The following is a 22,784-nucleotide window of genomic DNA, read 5'->3' on the forward strand; positions in this document are numbered from 1 at the left end:
CCTTACCTCTCCCGTCTGCTTGTGAATCAGGTGGAAGATCGTGTTGAGTTTGGGGTCCCAGTAAATGCCGTCGCTGATGCTCTTCCCCGTCAGCTTGCCTGTCACAATCTTCAACAGGTTCATCTTGATGGGCTGCTCGATGAACACCACGTAGTTCTCAGACATTGCTATAACGGATTGAGGATTATGTTGGTTTATTTTAAAATTTCGGAGAGGAGGATGCAGTTGTTTTTGGCATTCTGTTTTTGGCATTTTCATATCCATCCATTTTCCTCGGCCGGGTCGCAGCAGGGTCAGCAGGCTGAGCAAAGAGTCCAGACATACCCCTCATTTGATCGGCTGTTCGTTACAGCCATTGATCATTTAAGGATTACTGGGGGAAACACTGACTTAAGTCAAGTTAAGAAGGATCATCTGGCCAATACCTAGACTTCTTAATAAGTATCCGAATCATGTCAGATCACTGCATCCCTACAAGAAGTCATCTTAGAACAAACACGGAGACTGAATACGTTCATAAGCAATGAGTATTTTTTTGAGTGCTTTGACTTTTGCTCACCAAAGCTGTGGTAGTAGGAGGGTTTACTCTTGTCCACGGAGGGAATAGAGCACAGCACTGTGGCTCCCTCCAGGGTTTCTCCAGCTGTTTTCTTGGTCGGGCACTCGGATGATGTTGTAATTCGCTCCTGTCGGCACAGATATGATTAGTTTGTTGCTTGACCCTTTAAAACTTGGATGAAAATCACTTTTCTTGTCCTGCGTTCAGATGCATTTGACAAGTATTGCAAATTAGTTTGATTTATTTAAAAAATAACACACAAGGGCTAAAAAAGGCAACGAGGAAATTGTTTTTTTTTTCTGCTTTTGTGGAAATTTTCCAAAATTAGCAGAAAAAAAATAGTAGATTTAGAAAATTATTTTTTTAAAAGCTAGGGGAATATTTCTAGGGAAAAAAAAAAAAAAAAGCACATTTTCAGGTCATTTCCTTTGTTTGTTTTGTTTTGTTTACGTTCTTCTTTTGTGATAATTTTCAGGCAATTTTGTTGTAGTTTTTACTAATTTTTTGTCATTTTTGGTTAATTTTTTCTCATATTTTTCAAAGGAATCAAGACAATTTACTCAAGTTTCAAAGGGTTAAGGTCATCAGACACGCACTTGCATATTGTACAGAGATACAATAAACAGACTTTTAATTGATTTGGAGTCCTAAATTACCTTTAGGGGTGTATGAATTCCCCATGTTATAAGTAGTCCCATCAGGCTCAGTGTGAGGGTGTGCGGTCGCTCCGTTCACTGCAATAAATTTGCTCCAGTCCACCTTAAAAAGGTAAAAATACACAAGGGAAAATAATTTGTTAACTATTTCTATTTCACGAGTTTTTCCAGAAGCAAATCACACAATGAGGAGCAACAACAGGCAGCAGGCCTGCTGTAATTTGCATAATATTGCACTAGTTTCTGACTCGCCTCATGTGGAAAACCTCAGTAAAACTAACTGCTGTGCACAGATGTGTCTCTGCAGAATTTTCAGCCACAACCACATTTTTTGTTTTCACCTTTTGGGTTGTCTCGAGTGTCTCAGGGTCCACCTTGTGCATGTTATTGGTTTCCGTGCTGACGTAATAATCGCCTTTGTAGGTCACAAAGCTCACGTTGGCATTATCTGTGGGCTCTAGAGGGGTAAAAGAAAAGGTGAAAACCCTGCTGTTTCTGTTATATGTTGCTCAAATCTGTTGAAACGAATTTTAAATTCTATTAGAGATCCCAATCTTTCCAAAGCTGGAGTGAATTTCCACCAAAATGTTGATGAAATGTTTATAAAATCTAAGATTCATTGTGAAAATCAATGGTTTCTAAAGATAAAACTGTCAAATTATTAATTATTTTACTGTTATTTTAGAACAAGCCAACTTGTTTACATATTTTGTAAAACCAAAATCATAACAACAGCCAAATGAATGCATGTAAACTATTATATTTAACTAATTTTTTTAGTACCATTTTAAATTATATTGGAGATCCCAAACTTTCCAAAGCTACTTTTAAAGGACCTGGAAAATTGAGAATTTCCACCAAAATGTTGATGAAATGTTTATAAAATCTAATATTTACTGTGAAAATCAGTGAATTCAGGGGATAAAACTATGAAAACACTTGAGTTTATTTTACAGTTTGTAAGAACAAACAACTTGTTTACATTTTTGTAAAATCCAAAGTCCTAACAACAGCTACATGTATACACAGACAATTTCATTTTTAACAAATTATTTAGTCCTATGTATGTATTTATATATATGTATGTATGTATATATATATATATATATATGTATATATATATATATATATATATATATATATATATATATATATATATATATATATATATATATATATATATATATATATATATATATATACATCGACTCAATTTATAATTTTCTGTTACAAACCAACAGCTGCTTGTTTACAGCTAAACTATCCTTCTAAACAAATGATCTAGTCCCAAAATATTATGTTAGCTGAATATTTTGGGACCATATACTTGGTTAAAAATTATATTTTAGGTGTATTCATGTCGCTGTTGTTGTGACTTTGAATCTACAAAAACATAAACAAGTTGATTTTATTCAGGAAAACAGTAAAATAATTAAATGTTTCATTTTTTTAACATCTGAAACATTTGATTTTCACAATAAATATTCAATTTTATAAACATTTTGGTGAAAATTCCCATTTTTCCAGCTTTGAAAAGTTTGGGATCTCCGATAGAATTTAAAAAGAGGTTAAATGGATTTGAGTTTATCTGAAACACAGGAGCCGGTGATTTGGGAGTTTAGAGTTTAAAGGTTATCAGCACAACGATAACTCACTCTTCGCTCACTTCCATGTGTTTCCAGATTCTCAGATGGGAAATTTAAGCTCAAAACAATTTTATTGTGCCATTATCTGTTGAATACTTAACTACAGTATTTGATTAAATGGCACTAGTTGAATTTATTTTACCCAAATAATTTTATTTACCCACTTTTTCTGAGACACGTGGAAGTGTGCTAAACAGTGAGGCGTCTTAACAGCGTCATTAACAGACTCTTGTTCCTGCTCATGGCGTTTGACAAAATACTCACGTGGAAATTCAAATCTGGACAGAAAGCGCTGGAAGAAGTTTTTGCAGGGGTCTGGCACAGTGATGGTGCCAAACTCTGACACTGCGATGCGGCTGTGCTCCTTGTTGGCTTTGTAGCTGTCGCTGGACAGGAAGCGGCTTCTGTAAGTCACCTGTCCGTTGGATATTTGGAAGCGGTGCAGGAGCGCCATGCCGTCGAACCAGTGGTTGAACCTGATGAGAATCAAGCAGAAAGGAGTCAGCTTTGTGATGCATCGGTCGCAGCATCAGAGCAAAACTTTAAAAAATTTTTTCACCCACTTGTGGTTTCCGATCTCAAACTTCCCGGGCCCGTTTCTCAAGAAGGATCCGCTGATCCATTCTGGGATTTTTCCAGTGATGACAGTGCTGATGGGCTCCGGGGTCTCCTCCACTGACCTCACAATCTTCTCAATGCAGGGCAGACCGTGCACATTTGTGAAGTGGGTGATGGTCTTTCTAGACTTGGATTTTTTGAGTGCTGTGGGAAAAAAAGGAAGCAAACTTCAATAAAGAGTCGCATTTTCTATAAAACAAGGGACGATGGGCTTCATGCAGCAACACTCTTAAATTTCTGTATTTTCTCTTAATTTTCTGGTAAGAGAAAAAATAAGAGAAGTCAACTCCAGATGCACCAAACGCTCCAAATCTGCTCTGACTCGGCGAACTCAATGATAAATGCCACGTAATTCACCTGTCGGCACAGGTAACGCCCACTAAACACCATATACGTGCAAAGACTCTGACACATGAACAAAATTTGTGACACCAAAAAAAAAGGCTGCAAGAAGAACTTCTGCAGCTGCTAAATAAACTTAAAATAAATGTGATTCAAAATAATGAAAATAATTACAAGAAAAATCAGCAAATAATAAAAATAACAGAAAAGCAAAAAAAAAAAAAAAAAAAAAAAAATTCTTGATACGAGCAGAAATAGCAGAAAATTTGTTTGTATATAGTTATACTAATTAGTCAGTGATATTAATTATATTAATTATTTATAAAATTAATATTACTTAATTAAATATGAATTAATAAAATAACTGATTTGAAGTGAAATTATGCATAGCTGGTACAATCAGACGTTCACCTGTATTGATCTGTTGGTGTGTCTTGGTGTCCATGGCTGGAGCTTTGTCTCTTGAGCGTGGATCTCTGTGGTGTTTTTCCGGAGCTGGCGCAGCTTTATACTGGTCGCGATGCCCCCCAGAAACAGATAAGTGGGCAAGCACACCATGATTTCATGCTTACATAAGCCTTTACAAGACAGAGGCACTTTGTGATCACAAGATGACACAAGTGGTAACTTATTCACAGAGATAATCATTTATCTTTCTGACAAGTGGCAAAATCTCTGCTGCTGCATTCATCATGCTTCAGACATGCTTATTCCATGTGAGAATTTATAGTCTGCTGAGTCATGCTTTTATGTGCATGCATGTATGTAGCGATGTGAAAAAAAGTGATGTCGCTCCAGGTTTCAAAGAGTTAAATAACGCTCAACTAATGCACGAGTCACGGTGATAAAACGTATCAATCAATGCAGGGTGTCCATCATTGCGCATCATTAACAAGTGATCGTTTGTTATTGTATATTCTCTTATCAAGTGTGACCAAAATGTTTACAGCAGCACACAATCGTTTTTTATTTCAGGATGGAAACTTCTGTTTTTGGAATAATAAAAGCATTCAGGAGCATTTATCCTACTGACTGAGATTTTTCTGTACGCTTTATGTGGAGCAAAAGAGTGTCTGATATCTGCGCAGACGTAGGTCACTCATAAAGAGGCGCACTGAGCATTTTATGGTAGCAGGGTCAATCCCCTCTTTATGTGTTTTCACAAAGGTCGCAGATGTGCAGGTCAGGCTGACAGCAGAATCTAAATTGCCTCTACAGATTACGTCGTTTGTAATCACTCAGTCATTGAGTCGGGGGATCACGGGGACGTCTCTTGATTTGCAGATGGAGATTTCTTATAGTTTGTTAGATTTTTTAAAAAATAACATGAGTCTGAAATACAGAATTGTTTTAAAATGTTAGAAATGTGGATCTCTTGACAAATATTTTATCACATAAAATCATACAAGGTACAACTCCAGCCAAATGTGATCCCATGAGTCAGCGTATGACGCCACAAGGCACCTTTCGTGTGCATGAAACACTGCTGGATGGCGTCAGGTGGGAATGCAGCTGGACAAAACCATATTTGGTGATTTTATATGCCAGTAGACGGACAGACGGCACATGCCGCATCTACATGCGTCAGGTAGAAATGCTGCCAGGCGCCTATAGGGTGGGCGGGATGGATCCAACAACCAACGCACATCTAATGGTCTATAATTTGGGAGTCTGGTGTTTTCCCATCAGGATGTGCTTCAGCTGTTTACGCTCCGCGATGCTGTTAATGTGATGTCAAATGCACAAAGCAGCACGGACCTTATGTTTACACAACAGCACGCACCGTCACGATGGTTTGGATAAGACAACAAAGTCACAGGCGTTTAGGTGAGGCACACATCACATGGGAAGTGAATCCCACGCTCCTGCACTGAAGTCGGTTGCTGGCCGTCCGCCAGCGTAGAATAATAACAACGCCACCAGTTTTGTCCACCTGCAGTCTCATCTGACGCCATCCAGCTCCGTTACGGTTGGAGGCGAAATGTGGCTTTTGGCGTCACACTCATACGCCGAAAGCACTGATGGAGCGGCGCTATGTGACAAGTTCGGAGAGAGAACGGGCTGCCTGTGCTGTTGTCGTCTAAACAAGACCACGTGCAGCGTCACCCCACCATCTGCATTTGTTGACATCACAGTAGCGGCCTCCCAGGACGTAAACAGGAAGTAAAAAGGAAACCTACGACATAATAAATAAACACAGCAGCAACATGTGAGGAGCTGGGATGAGAACGAGTTGGTTTTGCACCAGTTTGCCAGCTGCTCCTCTCTGTACGCAGCCTCATCCTCACTGCTGACACGGCGGTGTCTTCTGCGAGTTTTATGATGTGGTTACTGAACCCGGCCGAGCAAGCACGAGTCAGCAGAGTGAACAGTGAGAGACATCCCGTATTCGCCACAGTGGGTTCTGACATGTTGCTGCCCACGCTTACTGTTTGCCTCCTCTGTGTCAGAAAATTCAGGATCTGATTACAAGTGCAGGCGTCCACAGTCAGCATCCTCGGCTTCTCCGCTGGTTGCTGTGATATGATGTATTAACCTGTTCAGAACCCATTACCATAAAACTTCAATGAAGTCTTTAGTGTGCATGCCTTATGGGCCCGAAGATCTGCGTGTTTTAGACGACGGAAACACACGGACAGAAAAAGAGCTTTTTTTTTTTGCTTTACACACCAACGAGCAGCTCTCACAGGAGTGAACGAGGACCTGCTGCCATGGCAGCATCCGGACTTTCTTTTTAGGTTGAGTCAGATGACTGTTATCATAGATCTAGACATCCTAGAATTTTGACAAACTTGTTAGCCGATTTCCGCATCCCGATGAGTGACTCACAGCCACACGCCACCACCGTCCAAAGCCGACTACAAAAAGCACTTAAATCAGCACTTAAAAAAAAGAGACATGAGGGCCTAAATCAACCCTCTGAAACTTGAGCAAATTACCTTTATTTTTTTTAAAAATACAGGAGGAAGGCAATGCGCAGCTGAAGAAGAAATTATTCAAAAATTTGCAAGAAATTACTTAAAAATGTGTTTCTTTTTAAATGAAATGAAAAAAAAATAAAAACAAACAAGGCAAACAAGAAAAATGCTTAAGAAATTATAATAAATCTGTAACATAATTTTAAATATTTTGATAATCATAAATATAGTTTTTTTCCCTGCTTTTTTTAGTTTTCCAGAGACATTTTCTCCCTAGCATTTAAAAAAGGGTTTTCAAAATCTACTAATTTCTTGCAATTTGTTGAAAATTTCTTACCAAGTTGCTAACTGTCTTTTCCCCCACATGTTTGAAAGAAATTGCACCAATTTGCTCAGAGTTTAAATGTTTCAGCACTGTTTTACTGGGGTTGACAGAGAGGGGAGTGAAAAACGTTGGCCATATCTATATCGGTCTCTCACTCAGCAGTTTCTCCTAATATTTCTTTACTTTCTGGGACAGAACATCTCCCAGGCTTGGCGGACTTGCCTTCTTTTTATTGTACATGGTCTAAAACCTACTGTAAAAACTGTATCAGCTCTCACTTTGTGTTATCAGTATCTACACATTTACTACGGGTGAAACGAAGGGTGGGGATATCTTGAGCGGTCTGACCTCCACAGCGCAGGTGAAAAAGCAGTCAAACGTCAAAAGTTCAGCTCTGTGGTACAGAAAGAGTACTTGCCTTTAAAACAAACAGGCCCCGCATGTGTAAAATCACCCTCGAGGGAGCAGATTTATGTAAGGATGGCCTCTGACCCCAGCCGGTTATAGCAACTCACTTAAATATTTTAAGAATTAAAGCAACAAAGCAGGGAATATCAGTGGTGCGCAAAGTATTCAGACCTTTTACTCAACTAAAGGTACAAATACCACCCTGTGAAAATATCCTGTTACCAGTAAAAGCCTTGCAATGAAAATATTATTTAAGTAAAAGTAAGTATAGTAGATATAAACAGGAAAATATACTTAAAGTATTAAAAGTTAAAGTACCCAATGCAAATAAATAAATAAATAAAAATAAAAACCCAAAGACACTCAAAACACCCCCTAAACCTCAAAATGATTAAAAATAGAAGAAAAAAAAAACATACCAAACTTCAAAATTAAAAAAGAAGAGTGCTACGCTGCCTTTAGTTTTTGAAGGTGACTGAATATGAGAAGACAAGTTGGTAATTTTGTAAAGACTTCATCAAATTAAAAATTCAAGTCAGCGCAGACACTACTTTCCTTTTAAAGTTAAAACAAATGTTATGTTTTTACAGTGTACCTTTACTATATCCAGTATAGTTACAACATGTATCCGGCTTACTGACTGTTTTTAAAACATCTCGCCCCCTACTTGACAGCTCATTACTAACAAATACCATTTTACATCAGTATCAAACATGGTAAGGTCGTAGGGCTTTCTTCATTACAGGTAAGTCTACTTATAAGTCGGTATCAGGCAGAATTTTTAGCAACATTACAGGTTCCAATATCTATGATAACACAATAGCTTTGCCATTTCCTGTACATAATGAATCATTATTATCATGAATCATCATTTCTGTGAATACAACTGCACTGGGCTGGACACTACAGCTGACAAAAACTCCTGTGTCTAAAAGGAAACTCCCAAAAAAACAAGTCATGCACCCTGCAGCAAACACAGAGAAAAAGACTGACCAACATTACATAAGCTTATCCAAGCCATTTGATGGGGAACACCACCTAAATTAAGAACTCTGATGTGTTGTTTCCATGGCCAAGGAAAGTTCAGCCAGTCGCAGCAAAAATGAGCGACTTTCTGTCAAAGCCAGAGGAGTCAAAGGGGCCGTTTGCAAAGCAACGATTCTTGTATGAAATATTAAAGTTTTGCTGCGGTTTGGCCTGTCATTCACATGATAACGACACTTTAGAGGTCTAAAAACACAAACTTTTGAAACCGGGTTCCAGAAAGTAATTTTTTGAAAACGACACCCCTTCAGTCGTAAACGTTACGGTGGCTTGTGGTGATTGCATTTACACTTCATAAATCCTAAAAGTTCAAAGTGTTCATTTGTGAAAAAGCTGTAGTCAGCTAATAGTTAATGAATGAGGTATTTACTGACGTATTTTTTGCCGTACAGCCAAACATAAAATTCTCATAAGCTTGTGCAGCCCCTGTTTCAGGCCTCTTACTTAAAAAACCGCTGACTTTGAAATGACATTTTGTGGCTACAGTGTGATGAAAATTACAGTAACCCCACGAGACAGGAGTTTTTCTTCAATGAAAAAAGACAAGACACCATTTTGTGTGGGACTGTTTGAAAAACTTAATGATAGTCAGTGTATTACGTACAGCAGTGCGCCCCCTTTTTGCAGAAATACTGCATTGCGTTGCATCGCTGTGGACAGGATTTACAGTAAAGCGTATTTTAAGCACCTCGAAAAGGGCCGACCTAAAAAAATCAGTCGAAGTGGACGCTATATTTGCAACATTTTCACCACTTTACCTCGCCGTCAGTCAGCTCTTTCCTTTGGTGCTACATTGTTTTAACTGTATAAATTTTGTATTTTTATACGAAAACCCATTTATGCTGTATTTCGTAGAGCTCCTTTGGTGGTCTGTTTCTGCAAACAGGGACTGTGCCAACCAACATCTACTGTATGTAATACACTGACCATAGATAGTATTAAAAAATCCCAAACCATCCCATTAAAACACATAATACATATGATTAAAATGGGAATTTAAATGTCATTTGTAGTATTCCAAATTATATCTTGAATTAGATCAATATTAAATTCAAAAGTAAATAAGGTCGACTGTCCAAAATATGGCTCAGGGAAAAGGGAAACATAGCAAAAACCACACACACAAGCACACTTTTCATATAATAAGAGTAATGACTGATCACTCACTTTGTGAATGTTCCCTTTAGGGTCATGTAAATGGGACAAAAATGACAAATGTGTTTTTGATTTTCTTATTTGTGACAGGGACACAAATATGACAGTAAGTGAAATATCAAGCATGAAAGGAACTTGTGTATAAATAAGTTATAAGCTATTTTGCTGGAACATTATGACTCAAAAATACCCACTTTGGCATGAAGGCGACAAAGACAAGCTTGTGTTGATCGGAGCTGCAGGATAAGTGCTGATCAGTAAAAAAACTGAAACACGAACAATCAGCTCATCGTTTGTTTTTACGAGAACTTGGGATTCATATTGTTGTACGAGACTTTACACATTACTACGTGTTTACCTGTAGAACCCATGCAGCACATGAAGGTCGTTTAAAATTACTTAAAACAAAGAAAGAAAAAGTATATTATATTTTGGAAACAATGCTTATTTAGATCAAGCAAGTTAATTTTGTCTTCTTATTTCAGATTATTTAAGATTATAAGATTTCAGATTATAAGTGTCACCTGACCGCTGAGGAAGACTGTAGTTGTCAGTCGAAACATGTCAGTGTAAAAAACATCTCCTACATTTTTTGTCTGATAAAAAAGAAACAGAATAAATAATGCTTATTTACTTTTTCCCCCAAATATTACATGACAACATTTAATCTCTCCCCTAATATCTTTGAATTATGGAGTCAGGCGACAATTCGCTGACAAGGACAACGCTTTTTCACCCAACTTGCAAAAACGTCTTTTCTGTCAGTGCTTGACGCCAAATACTCACTTTATGCTGAGCTAAACACATCTCCTGTTTGCTACAATTTCATATTTAAGGCACAAACACAAGACTTGGATTAAGTCACTTAAATAAATTTGGGAAACAAAGTTAAAAAGTGAATTTCCCAAAATGCTGAATTACTTCTTTAAAACAGAAAATGTTCAGAAAATTTAGCAAAGTCATTGTGATTCTGGAAAAATAGTGATAAAAGGGTATCATAATTATCAGAAGATAACATCAATGTACTTCACGGGCAGTCCTTTGCTGAGCTATTTTTTATTGGCACAAACAAGTGAAGCAGAAATAGATGGAAAAGCCCAGCCACTGCTGCCCCAGCACACTGGATCCCACAAACAGAGGCTCTGTGGTGGGAATCCCTCTGGCACAGATGCTTCACAAAGATCATCTCGCACAGATATCACAGGGAAAACAACTCTATAAAGGCAACGATTAAAGGCTTAATATTTGCTTTAATTGGGGTGTAGCATGGGGTGGTTCTACACAGACCAGCTTCACTTTCTGACTGTGATGTCTCAGGTGTGGTGTCACCCTCCTTGACGACTGTTATCTTTGGGAAACCGTGGTTCACCTCCAGGGAGATGAGACTTTTCCGAACAGGCCTAAGATGTTTCATCCGTTCTCATCCCAACTCGTCAAATATTGCCGCTTTGTCAGCGATCTCCTGCGTCTACTCACGACGTTTTAGGTGTCCCTCTGCGTCAGCTGTTTACGCTCCGGGATGCCGTTAATGTGATGTAAACAAATGCACATGGTGGAATGATGCAGCAAGATGAGCATGTGCTCATGTTTACACATCATGAGCACATGGCAACTAATGTTAGCCTAATGCTAACCATCCGTTAGCAGCAAAGTCATGGACAGTTAGGTTTAGGCAAAAGAGGCACATGGTGAGATGCAGAAATAAAAAACCTCACATCCACGAGCAAACAGCAGACTCCCACGTGAAAGGCGGTTGTTTGTGGGATCCATCGACCTTCCCTCCCACCTGCCCTATGAGTGCACTAACGCTTTACGTCACACACGGCAGCGGTGCAAATATTCTTCTGTGTTTCATCACTCGTTCAGCCCAGCCACATCCTCAAGTGACGCCGTAATGGGCATGCGACCTGTTATGTCTGACTACGTGCTTGAGTGACGCCACCCGTGCACGTGGCATGAAGCGTGGCAGCGTATAATAACAGTGCCACCAGGTCTGTTCAGCCACGTTCTCATCTGACACGAGTTCCAGGTGGATACAGAAGGTGGCTTTTGGCGTCACGTATGTATGTCGAAAGCACTGACAGGATGGGCGTATTCAAACTAAGCGGACTAGACGCCAACCAGACGCCAACCAGACGCCGAAGGCAGCGAGCGTAATAGATGCCGAAGGCAGCGTGTGAGATATAGACATCACAGGCAGCGTGTCATATAGACATCAAATGCAGCGTGTGATATAGACATCAAAGGCAGTGTGTGATATAGACGCCGAAGGCAGCGTGTGATATAGACATCAAAGGCAGCGTGTGATATAGACGCTAAAGGCAGCGTGTGATATAGACGTAAAGGGGGCCGTACAATTCCTAGGTATTTGAAAACCCAAAATGAAGACTACCTCGACCAGTGAGCTGAGTAATCAAGTCGCGATGCATCTCGTTGTCGTGTACACTATCCACTTCTGATTGGATCACTCGAGAGTTATGTTAATACCAGGAGTAAACAGGCTCATCTAATCAAATGTTCAAAAAAAAGGGAAACTTTCGAATTGACTTTTAATTTTTAGGAAAGTATGGTATTCAGCTGAAATGGTGTTCCATCTATATGTGCCATTTTACTTTATATAAGTCATTAAACTAATTCAGATTCAAAAAATTCCATAAATTAATAGTAAAATGGGCTCAAAAATATTTGTTTGTAGTTTGTAGATATCCGTCCCCAGTTACGCTGCTGTCCTCAGGGGAAATACTTAGTTCCTAATTTTGTGCAGCAGCATGAAATTCCCCATGCAAGCTTCGACAAATCCAACTGTTGTTGATGTTCCCATCCAGAGCTAAACTCTGATGTGACTAAATATTGCCAATGTGGCTTTTTACACCATTTCTCAGTGTCCTACTTTGAAATTTAACACAAGGTATTCAGCTATTCTGCTAAAGTTTATACACAAAGAGTGCATTCAGCAGCTTTACACGCTCTAAAAAACTAAAAAGAATACGTCATCTCTGTCTACTAAGCAAACATAGACTCACACAGGACTAAAGATCCAGATCTAACTCGCTCCATGGACTACGTCACTCTAAACTACGTCACCTGACATTGTAGCCATATTTATTAATTTATTTTTTCATTTTTTTCTACTTTAAAATGATCCAGTTTTATTCAGCGTGCCCTCAGTTTGGGGAAACAGGCACGTAAGCTGTGGAAGAGGGTCAGCAACAAATCATGTTCTTAGGTGGCACTATAAAAGCAAGAAATTATTTTTTAATAAAAAGAAGGGTAAAAAAAAATTGCCTCAAAATAAGCAAAATAAAATGAAATTAAACAAAATGACATTTTCTCATCCTATATTACTACTTTTTGTGATATCTGCCTTTTCCTCAGGTTTCAAAGGGTCAGATAGCTTAAGCAAGGCGTCTGATTTTAAAGGGTTAAATGACTTTAAGTCTACATTTCTTTTAGTAGGCAAAATGAACCTTAAAAAATGTGCAGCTGGTGAAATCGTTCTGTTAATCTTGCAACATGGTGCATTCATTTTAGCGTTTCATCTGTGCTGCTGGTAGCCTTTGGGGAAAATCACCTCGCTGTGAGTCATGTTCCTCCCTTTTTACAAAACACACATTTAAGCCTTCACGTCGCTCTCACTATTATTTGTTTTATCTATGCCTCAGGATGACTACCCCACTTGAAATTAGTCTAAAAGAGACAGCGAGCAGGCATATGTTTATGGCTCGAGGTGTTGTAATTTGTGGTAAACCAGAATGGTTTAACAGGAACTTGAATCAGTGCAAACATGTGTGAAAGTAGGTGGTTCAGCTTAACCAGAGCACCTGCCAAAGGGTGCTAACAGATGTGCAGAAAAACACAAGTGTTTACAGAATATAAGAAGGTGTTTATTCAGGAATCCTTTGAAACCCAAGCAAATACGCATGATTTCTTTCAAAAACATTAAAAGGCAGCAATGGGCAATGAAATGACCCAGAAAACAACAAAAAAACAACTGAAAATTAGTCTGCAAAATATATAAATAAATAAATGTAAAAAAAAATGTAAATGTCTTGGAGAAAGTGTTTACAAATTCTAACAAATTTGTAGCATAATGTAAAATATATAAAAAGGGAAATCATAAATATAGTTTATCTAAACATTTCCCACCAAGTTGCTCTTTGTTATTCCCCCCATGTTTTTCAAAAAATAAATCCCACCAATTTTCTCAGAGTTTGAAGGTTTTGGTGTTTGTAAAAAGCGTCTGACAGCAACACAAATAAGTGATGTTCCAGCTTTGAAAAGGTAAAATCAACACGTTCATGTTTGACTTGTTCTGTGACATTTCTGACTTCTTTGGGCCCTCTGGTGGCAGATACGGCACACTGTCAGGACCAACAAGCCAGTTTCATCCAAGAGAAAAAGAGTCAAAAATTGCCTCACAATAAAGGCGTAAAATTTAATTATATATAAGAATGAATCATTAATGAATCACTCTTTAGTTTTCCCATTTTTTTTTACCCTTTTTTACTCCAAAAATTACAAGCCATATTGAATATTATTATTATCATAATTTTTATTAATCTATATTTTTTGGTTTAATGACTTTGTATGTGATATCATTATTATTATTACAATATATATATTTTTTTTACTTTAAGTACTTATTGGGGTTTGAGGTGTGTGAGTAGGGTGTTAGGGTAATGTGGTGTTGTATTTGATATTATTATCATTATTATTATTATTATTATTTTATTATTATTATTATTATTATTAGTAGTAGTAGTAGTAGTAGTATTGTATTGTATTTATTTATTATTATTTTTTGCTTTAATTACTTTGTATTTGATATTATCATTATTAATATTTATTCATTTATTTAGGGCTGGGAGGGGAAAAGAAAACCCAAAACACTGCAACATATTTGTACTTTGTATCTGATGTTATTATTGTTATTAATTTATTTATTTTCTTATTATTTTTGCTTTAATGACTTTGTATTTGATATTATTATCATCATTTTATTAATTTACTTTTTTTTTGCTTTAATGACTTTGTATGTGACATCATCATCATCATCATTATTATTTTATTTTTTATTTTTTAACTTTAAGCACTTATTGGGGTTTGAGATGTGTGGGTGATGTGTGGTATTATTATTATTGTTATTATTATTATTATTATTATTATTATTATCAATTAATTAATTTAACTATTCTTTTTTGCTTTAATTACTTTGTATTTGATATTATCATTATTATTATCATTTATTTAGGGCTGAGAGGGGAAAAAGAAAACCCAAAACACTGCCACATATTTGTACTTTGTATTTGATATTTGTACAATATTGGTTCCTCATTAAAAGTTAAAAAAAAAAAAAAAACAAAATCGAGAAGTTAGAGAAAAATAAGTCAGTTTACGCCCAAACAACACCATTTTTGAGAAACTCAAGAGGAAGCATTTCCGTTTAGCCCTTAAATTTCACTTCCGTCTACTGTAAGTTTGGTAAGCGCGCGCACGTCACCGATCCCGCGAGCCAGTTTGAAAGAGCAGCTTTGTGGCCGTTTCGTCAGAGGAGCGCGAGGACGTGGATCACACACCTTTAGTTTTGTTGCAGTCGTTTCCAGACGATAGTGAGACGGCAGCGAAGGAATCTGCGCAAAACAGCGACAAATAAAACAGAAGTGAAGCATTATAACAACTGAACGACGCTGCTTTTCTCTCCGTTTTCCTGTCTGTCGACTGCTTTTAAAGAGGAAAAAGAAGAAACTCACACCTTTACAGGTATGTTACACCCTCTGTTAGACGGTTTTATCACTGCAGATGTTCACGCCTGCTGGTTTTAGGGTTACATGTCACCACTCAGTTTATCATAGATGCATTGTGGGAATATATTTCGTGCTACATTTTCTCCCTTTGAAAGAAATGCAGTTAAATTTCGGACTGTTATTATTTTCTTGTAAAAGTATACTTTGGAGTCTTTGGTGAGTGCTAAATCTGGAAAAAACCCCTCACCCAGGCGTTTCGGTAAAATCGCAGCATTGATATAAAAAAAAACAAAACAGTGGTTTAAAAACATATGAATAATTAAAAGGAAAAAAAAGAAAGAAAAAAAAAATGCCATCCACTAATTGCCTCAATTTACATGTGCGAAAAGGAGTATAAACTTCAGAAAACTTCAATAATTAAACTATAATCAATAACTTCCTCATAGCAATCCTGATCTTGTCATACAACAGTACCTGCATTCATATGAATATTTACAATTCAGTTTCTAAACATAAACATAGTACATACTACTACTACACACCTGTATAGACCCATATTACCCTGTAGTTATTATGAATTATATATATATATATACACACACACACACACTCATACATACATACATACATACACACACACATATATGTATACATACATACATATATACAGATACATATCTATATATGTATGTGTGCATATATATATATAATTTTTGTGTATTTTTTTGTACTATACTCTTGTTACCCTTTAGTTACTACTATATATATATATATATATATATATATATATATATATATAAATTTAGTATGTGTAATTTTTGTGTATCTTGTACTATGCATCTGTATACATACATCCTTTTTACCCTTTAGTATCAATTATATATATATATATATATATATGTGCATGTGTGTGTATGTATGTCTGTATGTGTGTATGTATGTATGTATGTATGTCTGTATGTATGTAATGACTAACTACCATGGGTACATACAACATTAGAAACACCAGCGTCTCTTCTGCCTCAGGAAGCTGTCGTACTTCCACATTGAACAAACCACGTCACACTACACTATTTTTCCGTGCTTCTATTGAGTCGGTTTTATCCTTTTCTTTGGAGGCACAGTCTGGCAGTCTGGCAGTCTGACGCTGAGAGACAGGAGCAGACTGAGTCAGACTGTGAAAAGGTCCAGTCGCCTCACTGCTGAGTCACAGCTGAGCACCGAGTCTCTGTAAAGCAAACAGCAGCAGCGGATCACAATCACCGTCACACCACACTGACGACTCCCACCCTCTTTCTGAGAAACGTCAGCTCCTGCCGTCTTAAAGTACCAAAGCACTACAGGAACAACCGCTATCATTCATTTAAATAAAGCACGGGATGCACACTCATTTTTAAATGTTTATATTTATTTATGCATGTATTTACCTCCCCTTCGGCTATATTTGATTTTGCAGTTTTGCTTTAGTGGCGTCTCTTGTTTCTTGTCAGCTTGTGAGTAGCCAGTGTAGCCAGTGTGTGATGCAACACAAGACAGGTGTGAGACATGACAGGGACGACAATGTGTGTGAGACAAAAAGGACAGTGCAAAATTGGACACGGCAGGAGAAGACAAGACCAATTAATCAAACGAGTAAAAACAAATTGGTAAATTACGTTGTTTGTTGAGGATGTTGAAAGGCATGCAGTGTGTGTGTGTGTTGCGCGTGTGTGTGCGTGTGTGTGTGTGTGTGTGTGTGTGTGTGTGTGCGTGTGTGTGTGTGTGTGTGCGTGTGTGTTGGAAGTAACTGGGATGGCTGACAGGCAAAGTATATCAAAGATATAGAGATTCAATTAAATATATATTATAAATATATCTAGGAAAAAAGGGAGTAAAAAATTTTAAAAAAAGAAAAATATTTATATACATATAAATAAATAAAAGAAAAAAAAATATACACACATAAAAAGGAAAGAAATTTAACCTATTAAATAATACAAAAATAATACAAAAAAAACCAAACAAAAATAATAATGACAAACTATTTTATCTTCTTTTTACACATCTCATATACAATAAACTATTCAATTGCAAAATGTAAATATACCCACACACCCATGTATAAAGTACATGTTTACACATAGCTGCATTCCTGTATACAGGCAGTACTGTGCTCTCATACTCGCCTACATTATCTCCTCTGTGGCGTTGCAGGGAAATACACAACAAAACCAACACTAATCCGGTTTTCATGCTACAGAAGAGAACTACTACAATCATAAATCAATCAAATTAATATGAACGACCAACGCTCTGTTTATTAACTTCCACGCTTTAAAATGAGATAATGTCCAAAGTAATAATAAAAAGTTTGCTTCTTAACTGCATTTAGAGGATGTTTAAAAATTGAGAGAACAGAAATTTAGGGGATTATGCATGTTTCAAAAAACAAGGATATGGGGAGTAGATAGATAGATATGTACGATATGCTACATAAATATGTATCAGTCAAAGCAAAAATGTGCAGTACAATGCACAGTATACAAAATACAACGATGCAAACGGGCAGACAGGAGCAATAAATCATATAAAAAGTAAATAAATAATGAAAGAGAGCACATCCTACAAAATAATGGTTTCCCCTGATACAGTTATTCTGTTCATCGCCTGAGCAGCATTGGGAAATAAACAACTTTCGGAGACTTTGGGAGAACGTGAACGTGGTTCATCCCTGCAGGATTAACCGAAGGAGCACTGAAGTTGTTCAGTACAGAAGCCCAAAGAGGAAATCTTTCTATACATTTTATTTTCTCGGTTTTCTCGTGATAACGACATATTTTCGGTTGTTTTCTCGAGATCACGATTTACTCATGGTGTTATCTCGAGATTTTGACGCTTGTTTTCTTGTGATAACGACTCATTTTTCTCGTTATCTGGGGAAAACGAAGCCTGTTCGACAGTTTTCTGGTGATAAAGAAAACAAAACACCTGATGTTTGGTTTTCTTAATCACAATGATGTTTTTGGTTCGTGTGAAAAAAATTGGTTTTCCCAAGACAACGAGATCAATGAATTCGTTATGACGAGAAAAGCAGCTTTGTTTTCCCGAGATAACGCGAAAAATAAGTTGTTATCACGAGAAAACGAGCGTCATAATTCGACACAGTGACATATTTCCGGCTGTTTCCTCAGGATCACTTATTCATCACTTACTTATCAACTTATTTATGCTGTTATCTCGGGAAAGACTTCTTAACATAAAGAACCTAAGCCAATTTACGTTTTCTGTTTTTTTTTTTTTCTAATTTGTTACCTATATTTAATAAAACATATAAATTGGCACGACCCATCGGCAAAATCCGAACAGTCTGTGGATATGAACTGTATTCATGAAGACTTTCTTTGCAGGTCTGCGTGATGGCTGCCGCTGACTTCTCCCGTGTTAAATTTGTAACAACACTCGATAATGCCTTCTACTTTCAAGGTAAGATAATTCAGATTTTATTCTTTCTCAGAAGGCACTTTTCATTATTATACGCAATAAAATATTATATTGTACTCATCATATTGTCAGTGTAATCCATATTCTTTTTAAAATGTATGTGTATAAATACTGACATTTTCTCTTTTACTGTCCGCTGCTCCGTATTTAAAGTGGGAACAGAAACAGGTGAGGCGTTTCTGTTGTTTTTTTTTTTTTAAAGCATGAAACTGATGCACAATGGGCCTCATGCAGCAACATTCACACAAATTTCTCTTTTATTTTCTCTTAATTTTCTGGTAAACTCGAGATACAAACGCTCTTAAGCATCCAAATCTGCTCTGACCAGGTGTGCTCAATGATGAATCCCACTGATCGTAACTCACCTGTTAGCACAGGTAACGCCACCCAAACACTGTATATGTGCATGTTTTGCGTCATGTGCAAAAACTGGACACACGACTGGAGACGCCAAAAAAGGCTGCAAGAAGAAGAACCAATTCTACAGTAGTGAACCTGAATCAGGCCTACACTGTAAAACGGATGATTATATATTTACAATAAGTTACTGGCTTCTAGTTGCATAACACTTATTGTGAAATATTACAGTTACATCCTGGAAAATCCTATAAATAATCAACAGGCTATCAAGATGCTGTGATTATTTCCCAGATTATACAGGATGTAACTGTAGGCTGAAATTTCACAAGAAATAGTGTAAAAATGACACAATTATATCAGTATAATGATGCTTTGGTTATATCCAGGGTTTTATAGTGTGTAACTGTACTGTACTGTACAAATGATACCACAAAGATATTTGCATTACATTCACAAAAAGTTGCTGTTTCATTTTTACAGTAATATATGGTGAAATTTTACAGTTACATAATGTGAAATCCTGGAAATAATTAACAGTGTACTGTTAAATAAACTTAAACATAGTACAATTCTGGAAGAAGTATTTAAGTATTTAAAAAAAGTACACATACAAAAAGGTTTAAATAAATTCAATAAATCAAAATAATTAGAAGAAAAAGCAGCACGTTCCTCATATATAGAATATATATGGAACCATTAAATATCTGGAACCGTTAAATGTTTTTTTTAATATTAAAAATGACTTTCGCGAAAGAAATAGTCTTCATTTAGTTTTCTAATTAATTGACTTTGACCGACTATCGTAGTATCATTATAGTTCCAGTAAAACCCCATTTAAATTTGATTTAATGATATTCATTTTTAAATGTTCCTCAAATGTAAAACTTGGTACGAGAGCTCTGGACCACCCGCAAAATTTTCTCTCAGCTAGGAGAAAAGCAGAAAAAGGAATCCCAAAAAATCGATGGGTAATGACCAAACAGTTACAAATCCTGAAAACGAGGAAAAATAAGAGAAAATATGTTAGTCTGCTGTTTCTGGCACGAGGCCCACTGTCGCACTTTTCTCCTTCATCGTCCGTTTTTGGAAGACCATGAGCGGTGATTGTAAATGTGCGACTGTTGTTCTGTTGTGTTTTTCTGTCAAAGACACAGATGTGCTGTCGGACTCCTTCAGCCTCAGCAGTCAACAGTCCGACGAGTGTTTCTGGGTCCGAAGCAAGGAAAACAAAACCCTGCTTTTAATACACGGGGACGAAATGGACCTTCAAGCTCAAAACCTGAACAAAGCAGAGCTCACGCAGAACAGTGAGAGGAAATCCACGGAGATCCTTCCTCTGGGATTTTTTTGCACTCTGGCACCTTAAAAGCAGTTTTTCCCCCAAATTTTCCAGATAAATGATGAATTGTGATAAGATATAATTCGACACAATATACTTTATGTCATACATTTTTTATACAAAAAAAGCTATTTAAATGAAATAAATTAGTATTAAGTAGATTACAAATGCTATCATAAAAATGTATTGACTAGCACTGCAAAATTTGTTTATTATTTTATTTGATTTAATTTGTTTGTTTTTTAATCATAAGGGCTATTGTTGTTTTGGTTTTAAGTCAGCCTAACAATGCCACTGCAGCCAAATACAGCAAAATATTGTTCTTTAATTCAGCTTTTAAAGAAGAGTTTCCATATACATTAACAACTGCAGCCATATCATGATATCTTCTATGTTAGGGGTTGACTTATTGGTTTATCAGGGCCGATAACGATACAGATTATTAGTACTTAATATATTTGGAACCGAAATGCATTTACAATAAAAATGAAAATTAAGAATTTGGAATATAACAATCTCCAACACAAAACTTTGTTTAAATGACTTTAGCAAACAAATCATATGCAGCAAGTATCCACCTTTTTTTTTTTTTTAATAAAGTGAAAATTTAAATAGAAATTTATCAGCAATCTTTAAAATAAAACGCAGATACAGATAATCAACAAAATGCTAAATGCCGATAATGTGTCGTCCCTTATTCTATATTGCGATTTAGAAATAAACTCGCTGGAAATCACTTTTTTTTAGAGTTACACTGTAGGTACCACTTCTTATCTAATGCTCAGTCGACTCACACTAACACCACACGTGGAAATCCGGTAAACTCTACAAGGAAAATGTAAAACACGGAGGCACCTGCGTGTCCCAAATGACCAGTTACGAAGAGCACAGAAGCCTCTTATTAGCATTTGCTGTATATTGCCAGAGAAATATACCAAATCCTGCACACACACATATATACATAAATCCTCTGTCATCACTTAGTGATATGCTGCTTTTTTCTCCCGTGTTTCCTTTTTAGACTGCAAATTCAAAATCCAGACATACAACACCGAAAATAAGAGAGGGGGGGTGCCAGCCATGCTGTATGTCAACAAAGAGAACGAAAACATCGTAGTGTGCTGCGGTCAGGACCATAAAATTTATCCTCAGCCAATGGTGAGTGTAAACAAGTAATTTACGGTTATTTAGTTCCTCTCTGACACCACATAGAAAACCAAAACGATGTCTACAGAATATTCAAACGCACACCGGTCATTTTAAGTACTGTTTATGCCTTTTTGATGCCTCTATCAAATGTACGGAAGAAGATTAGGGCCAGGAAGGAGAAATATTTTGGAGGAAGATTTCTTTTTTTGTCATTATGCATGTCGAGAAAAAAAGTCAAAATGCCCAGAATAATGTTGGAATACAATGTTGAGAAAAAAAGTCTAAATTTGGAGAGTAAAATTGAAATAAAATTTCGAGAGTAAAGTTGAAATAAAATTTCGAGAGTAAAGTTGAAATAAAATTTCGAGAGTTAAGTTGAAATAAAATTTTGAGACTTCCTCAACATGCACAAAAAAATAATTTCTTTGTTATAAAGCCTTTATTTTTATATATTTATATTTTATTTCATCTTTATTCTCGAAATTTGGACTTTTTCTCGACATTGTATTTCAACATTATTCTCGACATTTTGACTTTATTTTCAACGGGCATAATGAAAAAAAAAACATTCCTCCTGCCTGGCCCTAATCGTCCTCCGTACAATGTGCTTTAGAAAAGGGGAGTTCAAATTTAAAACTGAGACAACTCATCTGGAAACTGAAACTTCGCTTCTTCCCATTTTACTGCACTTTGGGAGATGTTAACGTGATTTTTAATGTTGCTAAAAATTTAGTGAGTTACAGTAAACTTGAGCATGTTTTTATTCCTCTGCGCCGTCGACAGGCAGAGCCTGACTGCAACCTGCTGTGCAGCAGCGTGACAAACACCCACTTAAACAGGGTTCCTGCAGCTCCTTAATAGTCTTAAAGGCATTGAATTTATTAATGTAAAAATAAGGCTTTAATGGTATTAAATTGTCCTAAATTAAATCTTCAAAAGTCTAACTCTTAATAATTGAAAACATCTATTTTTTTAATGAAATAATTCAATAAATTCCTCTTAAACTCGTCGTGATGGGAATCCAAACAGCGGAATCTTACA

The 22,784-nt window shown here is 36.6% G+C and overlaps 1 protein-coding gene across 1 annotated transcript in view; it reads right to left on the reverse strand.

Annotated features, from left to right (window-relative positions):
• LOC121943153 (beta,beta-carotene 9',10'-oxygenase-like) overlaps window positions 1–22,784 on the reverse strand; it is a 31,380-nt gene that overhangs the window by 5,348 nt on the left and 3,248 nt on the right. The window contains 8 exon segments of the mRNA XM_042486586.1: window positions 7–167; window positions 560–660; window positions 662–686; window positions 1,216–1,318; window positions 1,557–1,672; window positions 3,126–3,337; window positions 3,425–3,623; window positions 4,233–4,332. Of these exon segments, the coding sequence (XP_042342520.1) occupies window positions 7–167; window positions 560–660; window positions 662–686; window positions 1,216–1,318; window positions 1,557–1,672; window positions 3,126–3,337; window positions 3,425–3,623; window positions 4,233–4,266 (951 nt within the window). The 5' untranslated portion in view covers window positions 4,267–4,332.

This window comes from Plectropomus leopardus, chromosome 5 (genome assembly GCF_008729295.1).
Source record: "Plectropomus leopardus isolate mb chromosome 5, YSFRI_Pleo_2.0, whole genome shotgun sequence".
NCBI classification, from domain to species: Eukaryota; Metazoa; Chordata; class Actinopteri; order Perciformes; family Serranidae; genus Plectropomus; species Plectropomus leopardus.